This window comes from Emys orbicularis, chromosome 10 (genome assembly GCF_028017835.1).
Source record: "Emys orbicularis isolate rEmyOrb1 chromosome 10, rEmyOrb1.hap1, whole genome shotgun sequence".
Lineage (NCBI taxonomy): Eukaryota > Metazoa > Chordata > Testudines > Emydidae > Emys > Emys orbicularis.
In genome coordinates this window covers 46585697-46602917 of record NC_088692.1, presented here as the reverse complement: position 1 = coordinate 46602917, position 17221 = coordinate 46585697, and the positions used below count along the sequence as shown (strand labels likewise).

The following is a 17221-nucleotide window of genomic DNA, read 5'->3' as shown; positions in this document are numbered from 1 at the left end:
AATGCACTTTAAATAGAATGGATGTTACCAATATAATACAGCACTCTAATATTGTAATTAACGAATTGTAAACATTTTCCTAGGAAAGGAAATCTCCACCATGAAGGTAGATGGCCTGAAAAGTGCTCTGTATATATCAAGTACGAAAATTTTTGAGTGATCCCTGGACATTTCTTTCAGTTTAGAGACTTAAATTGAAGTGGGCCCAGCAAACGAACATGCAGACCTCCCTCAACCCTTGTGACGATATTTTCTCTGTTGGCTTTCTTTTAACTTCACAAAATGAAGGTTAAAAAAAAATAGCTAGCAGCATCTGAGCAGGAAGGAATCCAGTGTCTGCACAGCTCTCTTCCAGAACAAATGAACACCACTGTCTGTGAGAACTCTGCTAACTTTCATTGCGATAAAATAAAGAATAACCTCAATCAGATCAGGCTGGAGTTGATTTGCACAGCTTTCATATTACAACAGCAACTTGGTAAACCACACTTTAGAGATGAACAATTCACTTTGAATCGGCCCCCCTCAAATTGACAAAGTATACATTAAACACAAGTTAACATTTAATGGCAGTGCATACAGTGTATGTGCTGCCTTATATACTCCAGGAACAAGAGAGGTAAACATGTTTGTTCACTCACCTTTGGGAGATTGGGTTTGGCTTTGAAGTTCTTGTTTCTCCTGAGGAAACAATAAAAGGGCCATATTAAGACAGGCATAAGGTTACAGAATGGGATGTATTTACTGCTGAGTTGCCATTTTAACCCTCTCATGGCAGAAGCTGAGATTTCCCATTAGGAAGCCCCAATATCTTTGGCATCAGTGCCAATAGCCAAAATACCCATGTCAGAAAGAATTGACACAATTTGAGATTGTACAAATTGAGTAGAAAAACCGTATTTAGTAGAATGGATACACACGAGTAAACGAAAAAGATGCTTCAAACCACCTATAGCAATGTTTTCCTGTAAGCTGCATAATAGCCAGTGTGTGTCTGAGAGAGAGGATGGGATAAAAGAGAAGGTGAATCCATTCAAAAATTTGGATTGTTACAGATCGTGAGTAATGGGGTAGTTGGTTGTGAAGAACAGCAAGAGGGGATCTGTAGGGAACAGATTCACCCATCTGCTTTAACACACCACACGCAGTATCATAGAATCATAGAATATCAGGGTTGGAAGGGAACTCAGGAGGTCATCTAGTCCAACCCCCTGCTCAAAGCAGGACGAATTCCCAACTAAATCATCCCAGCCAGGGCTTTGTCAAGCCTGACCTTAAAAACCTCTAAGGAAGGAGATTCCACCACCTCCCTAGGTAACCCATTCCAGTGCTTCACAACCCTCCTAGTGAAAAAGTTTTTCCTAATATCCAACCTAAACCTCCCTCACTGCAACTTGAGACCATTAGTCCTTGTTCTGTCATCAGGTATCACTGAGAACAGTCTAGATCCATCCTCTTTGGAACCCCCTTTCAGGTAGTTGAAAGCAGCTATCAAATCCCCCCTCATTCTTCTCTTCTGCAGACTAAACAATCCCAGTTCCCTCAGCCTCTCCTCATAAGTCATGTGTTCCAGCCTCCTAATCATTTTTGTTGCCCTCCGCTGGACTCTTTCCAGTTTTTCCACATCCTTCTTGTAGTGTGGGGCCCAAAACTGTGGGTACCTTACCTCCGGCTAGTCTGGCAGCCTCTTCTGAAACCTATGATGAAGTTGTACTATAAATCAACAACATGGGTTAAGAAAGGGCCACCCCAGCCTCTCAAATTGAAGTAGATCATCTCCACGTCTTGTTTCAGTGACCCAGTTAGTGGAAGCCTCTTCCCTCTAGTGTCACTATATAGCACCACTGTCATATCACTTGACCTTAGCACTTCTTACCCCTTCCCTATTCTTGTCACTACAAATGTAGGCCTGCTCTTCCAATGGGAAGAGACCACAGTGGAGAGAAGAGGTGCTATCAACCCGGAATACTAAGAGATTGAACTAATCATGTTTACAGTATATTTATACAATATATCCAAGCCTTGGAACATCCAAGTGCACTTGGAACTCAGACTTTTTGGACTAGCATTGTTATTACCCACGCAGCTCAGCACAGTCTAGGAATGAGGCCAAAATCCACGCCTTTTGTACTAACATGAGAATGCCATGGGCCCTCTCCAGCAGCTTGCTGTTGGTCGAATTAACAAATATCCCATCTTTGTCTAGGAAGGAGCTAGGACTAGAGAGTCGGCCTTGTCGGATTCCCATCCTGCCAGTCCAGCCAACTCCATAGGTATCGCTGTAATGAGAGACAGGTCAGTCACAATGTGCATTTTAAAAACACATCTAATACCTGGTTCTTGAACAAAAGAAGGCTTCGAAAATAGTTATTACAATTGCTGAAAGATTCTAAATTAACAGACTATAAAATCGTGTGATTAGAAAACACCAATCGCCAATTTTCCCCTTCACCAATCATTCACCACACAAGTTCACAGTACCATACACAAAACCTAGACATCATCTAGTCACCTACATGTATTTTAAAGTATTTTTAGAATAAAATATTTACTTGGGTGAGCAGGAGCACAATAGCCTATAGTTCTTTCATTCACAAAGTGATACTTCTGATCAGTAGATAATTATATATCCCTAGAAGCACTTTGGTTAAGAGCTTAGAACTCAGCTCAGTTCTCTGCTACTGAGAATGATATAGTTTAAGACTTTTGGTGATGCCACAAAATCAGAGTTTAGTGTGGTGTCCCATGTTTCACAGTCATTTCAGTCATGGAAGATGAAGGAGAAGAAAGCAAAATGCCTAAGAACATCTTGGGGAAAGGAGGTGCTATGAACTCAAGACCTTAACCCCAACATGACCAGTCTGTCACAAAGAGAATCACCAAACTGCACCTGGTCTAACCTGGCAAACAAAGGATTGCCTATCCAATTTTTCCTGCTCTGTTACAGAGCAGAAAATGTTCCAGAAAAATGTTCTGCCAGCCATATGTGCCCTTAAGGTTCTGGAGAACATGACCTAAAATCTCTCCCCTTTAAATAAGTGGCAATCAGGTATTGTTATGTTTGGATGTTGACTGCCAGAGCCTTCTTGCTAAGGAGGAATGAAAACCAATGAAGTGCCACATCAAAAGGGTAATTAGAGAAGAAAGTAGAGTGGTGTCAGTTGCCTCATCCCCCCAAGTCCTGAAGGCCCACAGCTTGGGCCATGGAGCAATATGCCACCAAACTACTGAATACAATTGCCTTGTCATCAAATCATGGTTCCTTTAAAGCCAGCCACTAGTTTCCGTCACAGAGATTTTTGAGGCATATACTTTCTAAAGAAAGAACAACTTCTCAAAAGACTGAATCACAGCAGAATCAATTCTGGCCTGGGAGCCATGACTCATTCTTTGAGCAGTGTGTATAATTTACAAACAGCCTAAGACTGAGAGGGTTTAACCTTCAGTTGCTCCCAGAATTCCATCTTCTGTGCCTTCACAGATGGGCTCTCAGCCTTAACAAGTCTCCCAATTGCTGGACAGTGTCCTGGGAGAGATCCAAAGTGCAGGATCTTGAGCTGAGTGATGCCTCCACTCAGAGGCAAGTTACTTGGACTGATCTGGGCAAGAAAGGAGCTGGCATATCCAGCTCTAATGAGTAATCCCTACTCCCCTTCCCATCAAAATTGCTTGAAAGAGCCCATGTTCTGCTCTTGACCACTTTGTGATAGGAGAGGTTAGTGGGGCCTCTTTTGGGCATGCAGAGAGAGCACCTCACAGCAAGTGCCAGAAGAGGTTGGTGGGGAGTGGAAATGTTGAATGGATACTAGTGGGAGGGGTAGATAGATGAATGCATCTGGCAGCAGCAATTGGACCTGTATGCAAAGAGATCACCTCTCAGTGCTGCTGTCTAGTTCCTACAGGTTTTGTTCAGAAGCTTGCCAGAATGGGATTTACCTAAGGAAGAGTGCATGGTTCCTAGCTGTCGGGGGAGGAGTGGTCTACCTGAGAGGAACTCTTGGATTCACTGGCTGCAATGCATCCTTTCCAGGCCCTGGCTGGAGAAGGTGAGCCTGGCAAATCCTTATGCTACTACAAAAACATGGATCCAGGCAGGAGGATGACCTAGGTGGGTGAGGAAATCAGACCAGAATTGAGAATGGGCACCCTCTTCACCTTGAAAGGAGACCCACTATACTGAAGCTGATAATCACAGAATATCAGGGTTGGAAGGGACCTCAGCAGGTCATCTAGTCCAACCCCCTGCTCAAAAACAGATTTTTACCCCTGTTCCCTAAATGGCCCCCTCAAGGATTGAACTCACAACCCTGAGTTTGGCAGGCCAATGCTCAAACCACTGAGCTATCCCTTCCCCCCAGACATGGGGAATTTGAGGTGGAAAACAGAATGGGGGTGATTGGAAGGGCCACTGGAGCAGGGAGCCAAAACCATCTTAGGGCTTGTCTAGATGAACGGTTCGTGCTTGGCAAGCTGAGATGCAAATATACAGTGCACTAGCCTGCTGCCACTAACTGTTCATGTGGACCCAGCTACCGCACACTAAAAGCTCCCTAGTGTGCACAGAGCTGTCCACCACTGTATGGAGTCCAGGTTCAACAGAGGGAGGAGACCAACCTATCAAGGGGGTGAAGAGTTGGACTGTAAACTTTCCTGAGCCACACTTTAAGAGGGCAAAGGTGCAGCCTGGCAAATCGAACCAAACTGCATGCATATGACATGCGTCCCAAAAGCCTCAGGCACATGCGAACTGTCATGGAAGGTTGAGACTGCAGACTGAGACGAAAACGACAAATTGTCTGAAAACGGTCAGTTGGCAAAAAACACTCAAACTTGTAGAGACTATTAGGGCCCCATGAACTCAATTTTTTCTAAGTGGGAACCAGTGTTGACTTCCCAGTGTTTAGGATGAGACCCACACAGTTGAACAAGCACAGCATAAAGCATACATGAGAAAGAACCTCTTCTTTGGACCTGCTCCTTAGTAACCAGTGGTCCAGATATAGGAAGACATGGATTCCCTTCTTCTTGAGGTATGCTGTCATTTTGTAAAAACCCACGGGACAGAAGACACACTGAAAGTAAGGATGTGTACTGAAAATGGTGGTTCACCATGATGAAGCAGAAGACTCTTCTGTGGCTTGGGAGAATCGCCACATGAAAATAAGCATCCTAAAATTCTAGACCAGCAAACCAGTCATTCTGAGTCTACAAGGGGAGGACAGCCAATAGGGTGACCATTTGGAACCTCATATATCTGATATATTTGTTGAGCCTGTGCGGGGGTAGCCCTAAAATCCTTGAAGGAGTGCAAATTTTCATCAGGTTTGTCCAAAAAAAAAAAAAAAAAAAAAAAAAAAGCACCCAACCATTGAAGAGCAAGTCCTCTATAGCCTGCTGCATGTTGGAAGCAATGCCCATATTTTGTAGCTAGGATGCCCTCTTCATTGGCACCACTGAGGCCTTCACTCTGCCTGAAGTATATGCCACAACAAGCAGAGACTGCAGCGACGTCTTGGCAGCCAAGCAATGTTAGGTAATAAACCTCTGAAATTCCACCTTGGAGGCTTCGGGCAGATGTTCCATAAATTTAGACATAGCCATCCAATTTGCAAAGTTGTATCTGGACAACAGTGCTGGCTTGTTTGCCATTCACATTTGCAGGGAAGAGGTGGTGTAGATCTTTCTATCCATTAAGTCAATCCATTTAGAGTCTTTGTCCTTAATAGCAGACTTAAATCTGAAGTTGCAACCAGGGAACTGGGGGTCGGGTGGGAGTAAAACACCTCAAATCCCTGCATTTGGACAAAGTAGCATTTTTCCAAATGCTTTGCCGTAGGTGGCACCAAAGCTGGTGTTCTCCAAAGAACATTTGCATGCTCCAGTAGCGCATCATTAATGGAGAGAGCCACTTTCTCTGGGGCAAAAGGCTGCAGGATGTTTATAGGTGTTCTCCTGCAGGAGCTCTGCCTGGATGCCCAGGGTAATAGCCACACATCACAAAAGGTCCTGGTAGGCCTTGAAATCCTCAGACACTGAAGGAGGAGCCAGGCACTGATGAAGTGTCCAGGGACAATGAAGAGGCCATTAGCTGCACCAACAACAGGTCCCAGTCCAGAACAGTTGGACCTGGATGGGACAGCTCCAGAAGCTCCGCAAGGGGAAGAACAACCGATGTCTGAGCTTGGGGCGGTTCAACAGCCCCAGTCACCGATATGCCCAGTGATCTCATCTTAGAGCGGGATGAGGACAGCAACATCCGTGATCAAGGACTGTGCCAAGGGGGTCACTGGGCATAAGGGTAAGGCACTGGTGGCCAGTAGGCACCAGGCCAGGGGCCCCTGTTCCTACTGAGGGAAGAGGGCCAATCTCAGTACTGATACTACTCCATGAACAGTCCTGGATACAGGTCAGGTGATGGAGAGCGGGAGGAGGAACCCGACCTGGATGTCGAGGAATCTTGGGTTTCAGGGGATAAAGGTGGAGCTAGCCCTGAAGGTGTGAACAACTGGTTTGACTCATCTGTTTCCCACAGCAAGGAAGGGACCAGTGTTAAAATGGCACAGCCAGCACTGAATATGCCTAAGTCATCTCTGGTGCTGGGAGCAGTGTCAGTACTGAAGTCAGAAGTGGTACAGATGCTGCCAATGGTGCTGAGATGGAGGGCAGGGAAAGCTGCCACAGTAATATCAGTGCTGCAAAGTGCAGAGGAGTCTCCCACTGCTGAGGAGGTCCTTTGTGCTGAGCCTGGCAATGGCCTCACTTCCACAGTCTGCAGCAAGGGATTATCAGGATGCGGTGCCGACAGACCAGATGGTTCAGAAGCCCATCCAAGCAGCAAGACTGAGGATGCTATAGTCCTTGTGAAGTCCTGGACCAAGGGAGAGCTAGGTATGGAAAGGCAGAGGAGGTCCACTGCCACCTGATATGTTACTGGTGCAGAAAAATAGCCGGTGCTGGCATTACCCTCACTGGTACTGGACTCAATGGACGCCCCAGGGCTGGAACCAGAGTCAACAATACTGGGTCTCCCACACCTCTACACGGTGTGGGGGAGTGGTTGGAAGGACCTGCTCCATCCCGGATGCCGACAATAGCTGTACTCTTCATGGAGGAGAAAGAAGAGTCTCCACGAGGACAGGAGTGGCCTCGACTAGTCTTATGAGAACTTTTCCTCAGTGTACTCAATGAGGAGTGGGTTCTTCACCTCTTCAGAGAAGCGCCAGTTCCAGAGCACAAGCCAGTACCACTCACTGAGGTCAATGGCAGCCTCCAATCCGACGGAGGCGTCAGTGCCAAAACAGGCCTGGTGGCAGGAAGAAGGAACTGAGGGGAGGTGGAGGTGGTGCTACCTCAAATAGCCAGGGAGGGGCTATGGTCATGATGTGGAAGCGCCACCTCCTATGGGTACTGTTAGGCAAAATTCTCCAGCTCTGTTGTGCTGGGTGTGCACACACCTATGTGGAATACATGGCTGAATCTACTCAAAGAAGAAACTAAAATTTCCAGGGTTTTTTTAAAAAGATTTGATGGGAATTTTAATATTCTGTGATTATATTTTCTAGGTTGAAAACATGTTAACAATAGCATTAACACCAGCAACCTCTGTCAATTGGGGGTTAATGATTTCACAAAGCAAAACAGACTGTTTTAAGAGAGTGATCTACAGCTGTTCTTTTCACATTTCTTAAACCATTAATGAACATAAAATAGTTTCTGTTGAACTGAAAATAAAGCCAACCTGACAGACTTTGGTTAGTGATATCATGTTTTTAATTATTTAGTGGCTGCTTCAGGCTGTTTTTGGACATGCTGCCTTGCTTCTGCTTTAGTGAAGCCTTTTTTCCTCTAGCTGCCATAGTACTCGAGTGGAAACCACAAAACCACTTCTTTGGAGGAGAGTTGAAGGATGTGGATTCATCAGAAAGCTCCTCTGCAGCTACTTCTTGCATGATGTCATTGCTTAGATTTGCATTCAAAATAATGTCTCAGGCTACGTTGCAGGGCTCAATCCATATGGTAATACACTGTATTTAAGAGGAAACTCCTGGTTTTAATTTAACCCCAGAAAAATGTTTAATGGCTCACACATTAAGTATCAGAAAGCACTGACATGAGAATCTGAATGATTGTTTTAAGTTTGTACATCTTAGTTAAAAATAGATTTCTAATTAATCATGTTACACTTTTCCCACCCGAGTACAGTGTTTGATTTATTATAGTGTTTGGTAGATCATTATCTTTACTTTTGTAGACAGTTTTGTATGTGGTAATTGTTAAAATTATATTAAAAACCTGTACAACTTAATTAAAATTTATAAAATTAATGAAATAATAGACATTTGTCTTCAACATAAAATCAAATGCATATTTAGGCTTGGAAGAATTCTATTTTTATTTCCATTCATAAGTGCGACAGATAATAACGATATTTATTTTTAAGCAGTTTTTTTATTTTAATCTATTTAAATTTTTACAGTTGGGGAAATTATAGATAGGGTCAAACATTTATTTAAAGAGAGTAGATGCTGAGATTCAGAAAGATAAAGCTTTATAAACTCTTAAAACAATTTGTCAGCAACACATGAAAATATACAAAGTAAATATCCTTACACCCAGTTTTTAATATGCATTCACTAGTACATTTGTAATGAGCCTAATTCAAAAATCTAAATCGCAAGATTTTGACTAATAAAAGTGGCTTTTTTCCTACTTTGCCTATCTGAAAATTTTGATCATTATACATGGACATATTTTTGTCAGTCTGTGTGTGTATGGTGAAACTGACATTTACCGATAATTACCAGTAAAAATCTAATCCTTACAAGCCTATGCATATTCAGTCATTGCAGTTTGGATTTAAACACCTTATGAGATGTTGAATGGGTGTTTTGTATTGTTTTTTTACTTTTGGGGTTATTGGGGACAGAAAATATTTAATGGCTCAGTAGTTTACTATGTATTGTGGAACCACAGATTGTGACTACTTAAGACACAGTACTGGGATAGAGAGGCATGCACTAATTATGATACCTTGAATAAATGCATTCTTGGCTAGTCACTGAACAAATTCCAGCACTGTTAATAAAGCAATATTAGGACTCTTACAGGCAGCTTTGTTACTCATGGATGAAAAAGTTATTGGGACACAGGGCTTGCCTTCACTACGGGGGTAAGCCGACCTAAGTTACGCTACTCCAGCTACTGGTCAACGTAGTTTAGGTCAACTTACCCCGGTGTCTTCACGGTGCTGAGTCGACGGAAGACGCTCTCTGGTCGACTTCCCTTACTTGGACAGCTGGAGTACCGGGGTCAACCAGAGAGCACTCTGCCATCGATTTAGCGGGTCTTCACTAGACCCACTAAATTTATCCCTGCTGAATCGATTGCAGCAATGTCAATCTCTCTGTAGTGGAGACCAGCCCACAACCTTTGTGGATGAAGGAAAGAAGAAAAGTGGGAGTGGATGACAATATGACAGTCACTACCCTTTTTATCTTGAAGTCTTGGGTTGAAATGTCTTTTAGGGCAAATGGGAAAGGTTCAATGGTCTCACAGTAGGGCTCTTTTCAAACTTTCACACATTCTGGTATGGTTGACAGTCTTTGGTCATGACTGGAGTAACTGATGGTGGTGCAGGTCAGACTTCAGATGTATGGGTAAAACTAAGTGCAGAGCCAAATTCACCATATACACTATTTATAGCCAATGACACCAGTCCCTACGTTAACGGCCAGATTCTGGCACCCTTGTTTACACTGAGTAGTACGTTACTCCTCTTAAAATGTCACTGACTTCAAAAGACAAGGGGAGAAACTTTTAAGTAGCCTTGCATTCGGAAGGATCCAGACCCCTGGGTAAATTATATATAAGGATCACTCAACCATCAATGAAATGTCATCACTCTGACCTGTAACATAGCTGCTGTTTCACAAGAGTTTATGGAGGCAAGTGGAGAATAAACACTACAGGTGTGGAGAAAAATGGAATCTTTTTGTATTAGCTGGTCCAGAGCCAAGTGAAAAGATGGAACATTTTCTGATCAACTCTAACCCTAACAATACTGCAAAATTGATTTTGAACCAAATGCAAAACCTGAGCAAAGCTAGGATAACATCTTCTGTAAGGTTTCTCCTGACATGAGGTTTTTTAGTGGAGTGTTTGTTTGGTACTGGGATGAAGGTGACATTTGTTATTATGCGTTTTTAAAATTATGATTATTTCTTAAATAAAGTTAGAGAAAATATTCAGGCATTCAAAAGTTTACATGTTCCACCAAGTCTGACGTGTTTCACTTTAATTTTTCTAAGCTTTAGCTCTTATCCTGTTATCCTGGGTTCTTTGACTTTCAGGGAATTTATCTGCTGTTTTGTTTTGATCCAAATAAATACAGTTGAGCATATGACTGCAAGTAGCAAAGAACAAAAAGGTCCATCTTTTTTGTTCCCTCTCCTCCTCTGATGGAGGAGTACGGATTTCAATGCAATTACACGGCACACACATCAATTACACATCATACCACGTACAGTAAATGTACTATGATTGGAGTTAAACTGGTTAGAGCTGGATCAGTTATAGTACTAGTAGAAAAGGTTAAGGAAATAAAAAGTCTGTTAGAGAGACAGCCAGTGCAGTCACTTCACACAACAGAGTGGGATTACTTTTCAAGAACAGAAGCTAGAGTTGGGTAGAATGCTGTAACTGAAAATGTAGCTACTTTATAACCTCTAGTGAAATTGTGCCTGGATGATCACACAGTGACTTTGCAGACTTATTCCTTTTCTCACACCAGGAATAGCATTGCTTCTCATGGGAGAGACCTTGGCTGCCCCAACAAGACAGTGCTAGCTCTAAGGATAAGTATCACCGATACACATTTTGATCTAATTGGAGAACGCAGTTTTGTGGGAACAATGTTGTTCTTCGGTACATCAAAATAAACTCATTCATCAACCTGAGATTCTTTAATTCTGTTTCAACAGAACTTCAGGGCCTTCCTGGTATTAAAAAAAAGTCATGCTACCTCAGCTTTATCAGAGGAAAAGAGCACTGGGATGGGAGAATATTATATGTGTACAGGGACACTTTACATAGATTCATAGGGAGATTTACAGAGAGTCCACAACGCTAGAGAAAAGATCCTGGGTCTCACTATAACTGTGCTTGGGGCAGGCTAGAAGGAAAAAAGGTGGCTTCAGATCACACTGATTCCTCCTGATCTTGGTCTGTCCCGGTGCCGGTCCAGTTCTCCGGTGAAACAAAGGAATTCAGGGCTGCTATAAATTACACTCAGCTGCCCACAACCCCAGGCAGTTGTTTCAGCAGCTGAAGATTGCTGGAGCACCCTGTCATACCCCTATGCCAAGGGCCAGGAGCAGGGGTGAAATAGAGTTGCCCCTAGGCCAGGGGAATCCTGAGGGGTCTGGTTAAGCAGGTTTCCTGACACATCTGCATCACTGGAACAGAGAAGCTGGAGCACAGAAGAGGAGCAGTCTGTTTAACAGGAGACTTAATTCTCAATATGGGTCAGAAAAACTGTTTGGAAAGGGGTGCTGGCCTCTTATGTACCCCTTAACGGCTCCTGAGGTGTAGGCATTACACCCTGCATGAGCTAATCCAGGATTGAAATGTAAGGACATTTTATAATCTTAAAGAATCTCTCTAACACCAGTAGTAGAATTACTTTAGACCCAGACCTGTAATATGACAGAGATGTAGATGACCTGTATTTTAAGATGGTTTCAATCATTAGTGATATCTTCATTTTAGCAATTAGGATTCCTTTGGCATTCCCTGAACAAATGCATCTGCGAACGTATCTGCAGATGTTTGAAACTCAACACTACAAACCCCCACAATTCTTTGGGAGCACAAACCAAAGTGTGCCATGGGACCTTCTTCCTATCACATCACAGATGCATACTTCTGTGTGTTATAAAACATGCAATTCCTTTTTTCCCCCCCCAAAGAAGAACTGTGGATGAATTCTGACCTCTATACCTATAACAAACACAATTATGTGAATGTTAAGGGTGGACAACCTTGACTATTTCCCTATAATATTACTTCAGTTTATAGCACACACTTCCTTATAAATCAACTTCTAAAATCCTTGCCAATTACAATTACAGAATTCTATGTAGAAAGAAACTTTTCTCCAATTCCTATTATCAAACTGGGTCCAAAGACATTTGGATAGGACGATGTGACAAGGGCAAAGCAAGAACGAACCGAGGGCAAAAGACAAAGTTAGCCTGGGAGAAACATTCACAGGGTGGTTTTGCAACAGTACAAAAAAATTATCCCCTCTGAAATTATCTTTACCTGCTAATGTGAAGAGTAGACTTACCGTTGGGTTTTCTCATTGATGGTGTTAACTCCCTGAAGATCTGAAAGGGGTGTTCTTGGGCTTTTCCGAGTAATACCTATGGAAGCATATCAACAAGAGTTTTTACATCCCTCTTTACAAGGAGAAAATTAGAGCAGCAACAGCTTTTTGTTGGTTGCAAATGAAAAAGGACAATATGTATTTGTTCTGGCACATGCTGGGAATACAAAGTAAGGGGTTTATGAAGGAGCCATGGCTGCTGAAATATCAACTGACTACTAACGTCTATCATGTTCTTTGTCAAGGAGACATAACTTACTAGCAATTCTGTTCACTCTAGTCTGCCTCTTCCCCCAGCACCCGCCAATACGACACGTGAACAATTTGTCAATGGTATACTTTCCACTATTAGAAAGCAAGGTGGGAGGAAAACTAACAATCAGTCATGACTGATATAAAGGTACAGTTCACCTGCTTCCTGTCAGTCAAAACACTTCAAAGCAGTAACATGAAAAATATAGAAAGATAATAGTCAATCACTCCATCAAGAAGGGAATTGGTTGGGATAGAGAGAGAGAAATAGCTAGCTTACTACAATTACCAGTAATTGTTTCTTGTTGTATGTCACTGCTTGTTCCCCTTCCTAACAAATGAATATACACTGACATAGTAAGCAGTATGCTGTAGGGAGTAATCTTATTTTCTGCCAAAACGGAACCCTCTGATACTTATAGGTTCAATTTTCAAGGCCTGATAAACGTGTGAGGAGAGTATGTTGTAGCAGCTTTCTAGATTTTAATGGCAGATGGTTCAACTGTGTCTGTCCAAGAAGTGGAAATGTTTTGGGTGCAAATGAAATTAACAGAAATAAAGGAAAGATATAACTGCTTGCAGGCAATGAAACATATTTTTTATCCATCCAGCAACTGATATTTAGAGAATTTACAACCTTTTCATCTAATCATGAAAACAGGTAAGTAATTTCTTAGCTGTCTGAAATCTGTAGTGTGAACCAAGAAATTTTTTAGAATTCATGTAACATTCAGCAAGTGTGTATTCCTTTGCCCTGAATTCTCCAAAATGAGGGGGAGGGGAAACTCTATGAAAAAAAGGAATTCTAAATTGTCTTTTGTAATAAAACATAGAAGGAAATGCAACACTACCTTCTCTTAAAAAAAAAAGAGTTAGTCTGGGGTCAGTGGAATGAAGTCTCATACTACTTGGCTGGCTGAGATAACATTCATACTAAATTTGTCTTCTTAAAAGGTGAGCATGTGGAAGGAATACTTACTTCTCCTATGAGAGAGAGGGGGAAACTTGTTAAAACCTGTAGCAGCACACTACATTTGAGGCCAGTTAGGGAAGCCTGTATAGCTTTTACTTTGGGCTTTGCAAAAGGAACACCTAAGTAACAAGCTCTGAGATCCTACCTCACAGATCCTGAGGGAGCCAGTACAGCTATGCTAAAAGAGTCCTGGGACCCTCTAGGGGCTCACTTGGAGGTTCTCATTAAAGCCAACCCATAGAGATTTTAAAACGTGCTGACGTGTAACAATGTCCTCCTGTAGTCCTCTTGGAAAACATTAAAAAAAAAAAAACCCAATCCAAATCTGATTGTGAGTCTTTTAAGTTGATAGCTTCCAACATTACTCAAAACAGGTCACAACCGCCCTGGTGCATCCCATTCTCAGACATGTTCAGCCTCTCAGTTTGAGGCTGTCAGAATTGGCAAAAGGGACTCTACTCTGATGGACAGATCCAGCCACTCTGGATGCATGCAAAACTGTCCTACAGTTAGGTCTACAGGTTGAGAACAACAATCACTTCAGAAACTCATTTTTGTCTACTTCCATTAGAGTTTTCACAGAATCAAGTGAATAAAAGGAAAAGGGAGATGACACTGTCCCCAAATTCCTTCCTCATGCCCCACAAAACATATCCTCTCTAAGGAGGAGAGGAAGGAGAGACAGGTCTCCAGTCATGGTCAACAGCCTCCTGCTGAGCCTGAAAACATCTGCCCTCATTGTAACAGAACTTGTGGTTCAAGGAGTGGCCTTATTAGCCACCTGAGGACCCATAACTCCCATGGAAGATGACCATACTTGGTAACGAGGGATCGCCCATCATCATCCTCTCTAATTCCTCTTGGATTGAATGTCTGGAAGGAAAAGCATGAGAAAGAGACCTTCTGGGACAAAAGAAATTCCTATGATAAAATGAAGAGATCAGATTGGTTGTCGGGGGTGGCAGGTTTGTATAATTTTTGGTAGTGCCCAGAATGGGTCCAAGTCCCGCCCCCGCCCCCCCACCTGCCTTGTAAGCCTATATTTTTTAAAATGTAAAAATGGACTGGAAACAGTAAGTGTTTACCAGTTTCCCTATATTGCACGTGTGTGTGTGTGCGTGGGCGGAATGAGGGCTCTGGCTGGGGATGAGGGGGGGTTGGGGGTATGGGAGGGGCTCAGGGTTAGGTCAGAGGATTGGGGTGCATGGGTGAGAGTTGTGGCGTGGGGTCGTGGATGAGGGGTTCACTGTGCAGGAGGGGGCTCAGGGCTGGGGCAGAGGGTTGGGATGCAGGGGGTGTGTGTGAGGGCTGTGGCTGGAGGTGCAGGCTCTGGGGCGGGTCAGGGCTGTGGATAAGGAGTTTGGATTAGGGCCAGCAAGGGAGCGCAGCACTGCAGCCATCAGCTGCCCAGGGCGCAGGCAGGGACGCTCCGGGGGAGACACGCAGGGGCGGCAGGAGGGACTGGGGGACGCTCTGGGGGAGGCACGCAGGTGGCAGGCAGGGCTGGGGGAGAGACCCAGCCTTGAACATTGGTGGAACCGGGCCCCCAGGCCCTGAATTTGCTGGAGCATGGGGGCACCATGGGCCCTTATAACTCGCCACCCCTGTAGGGTGGTGCTGGTCAAAAGAAGAACTTCCACTTACAGCCAAAGGGGTCAGATCTGGGATGTTTGGAGGGCATTTTCAGGTCTCAGAAAGCTGCATATTGGCTTTCGTCAGATCTTCTCGAAAGAGTTTAATACCTGTGAAGAAGAGAGCGGCCAACTTGATTTTTACATGTGGTTTGGTATTCCATCACCAAAGACACTGATGCTGTCAATGCCATTTATTGTGCTGCAAATCAGGAACTATCACATGATGTCTCTCAAAGACAGGAAGTGAACTGGGTGGAGACTAAAAATGTGCAGATAAGTTAGATACTGACTTAGGTCAGTGGCTACCTATTTGGGAATCTTCTCAGATCTATGTTCTATGCCTGGACACAAAACCAGAATGTTTTTGCCTCTTAGATAGCAAAATCAGCCCTCTTGTTAGTGCAGCTTACGTGTAACCCAGGGAAACACAATAGCGTTCACAAGGAAGGCAAAGAGAAAACATGGATGGAAGTGTTAACTACGATGACTCACCTGAAGAGAAACAAGGTGGGTGAGGTAATAACCTTTATTGGACGAACTTCTGTGGGCTAGTCAATCTCCAAAGCAGGGGGAAATTGCAGTGAACTGGTTGATTGATGCGGAATGGATTCTCATACCGAGAACTCAGAGTCCAATAAATCATCTTGGGAGCTAAATTGAGATGCCTCAAGTAACATGGCTGGTGCAAGACAGCTGAAGGCTTAGGCAGGTTTTGGCTTGCAACTGTCTGGATGGTACCAGTGCAGAGGCTCTGATAAATCTCCGTAGCAATGGAGATTCAGGTTAATCCAAAATGAGGAGATCCTCAGAAGACAAAAATCTGGAAGGAGCTAGAGGGCTCTAGTAGTTTATAGCCGAGGCTTGGGTTGGTACTGGAGGTGGAACTGTGGACTGGTGAGATGGAGACTACTGCAGTATGAGGTGGATGCAGAGTCCTGTCTTACTTCAGAGCTAGGGTAAGAAACCTATACTGAGGGATGTATGCCGTGAGGAATCAGGTAGTGCTGCTGCAGTAGGTGTTCTGGATAAGGGCTTATCAATACAAGACTCCTTACACGGTACCAATGCCTCAGTACCAGACTCAGTCAGAGCCTCTACGGTACCCTTTAAGGGATGTGAGGTCTCCCAAGAGTGGGTCTTATGGGGTGACCTACCCCTTTTCATCATTTCTCTGGTAGGGGAGGAATGTCTTCTTCTCTTTAACGTCTTTGTCTCCATGGGTGCAGATAGTGTTGGATGGGTGACTGAAGCAGCCTGCGATGTTGAGGCCAATGTACCGGTGGAGGGACAGGATGGGAAGTGGACCCTTCCAGAGCTAGAGCACATTCCATTAACAGGAGTTTTAGTCTAATGTCCCTATCTTCTCTGGACCTACCTTTAAACTCCAGATAGACCTTACACTTTGAGGGGATGTGGGAGTCCCCCAAACACCACAGGCAACTTGAATGTCTGTCACTGTGGGGAAAAGACGTATGGCAAGTCTGGCAGGACTTAAACCCTGAGGTCTTAGGCAAAACAGATTGTGCTCGGGCACAAAGGTCAAGGAGTAGGGGGGGGGGAAGCCCCACTCCAGAAGCACAAAAATCATGCTAAATGAAATATAGTGAAAATAAAATAAAGGTAAAGTACATAATTGAGAAACTAAAAACTTTCACGAGGTGAAAGAAAGGTGGGAAGCTGAATACAGCTAACTGAAGAAGACTCCGTCCCAAGCCACAGGTGGCTGAAAAGGAACTAAGTGGCAGTAGGCTCATGCATCCCTATATTCACTTATTTGGAGCATGAGGTGTTACTCCATGCAGGCGTGAGCCTGAAAGCACTACTTTGCAGTCTGTGATCGTTAGCGAATGGGCACACACACATCCCAGGTGGAGAACCCATAGGGGCGTATATTCAGGGGAAAAAGATATTACCTCACCCACCTTGTCACTCTCATACCCTGGGACCACACGGCTACAACACTGCAATCACCTGAAA

General features: G+C 43.8%; 1 protein-coding gene across 1 annotated transcript in view; it reads right to left on the bottom strand.

The window, feature by feature from the left end:
• MYO9A (myosin IXA) overlaps positions 1–17221 on the bottom strand; it is a 361511-nt gene that overhangs the window by 60854 nt on the left and 283436 nt on the right. The window contains exons 15-17 of the mRNA XM_065412857.1: positions 12347–12422; positions 2136–2279; positions 642–681 (exon numbers count right to left, since the gene is read on the bottom strand). Coding sequence (XP_065268929.1) covers positions 642–681; positions 2136–2279; positions 12347–12422 — 260 coding nt within the window. The remainder of the gene's footprint in view (positions 1–641; positions 682–2135; positions 2280–12346; positions 12423–17221) is intronic.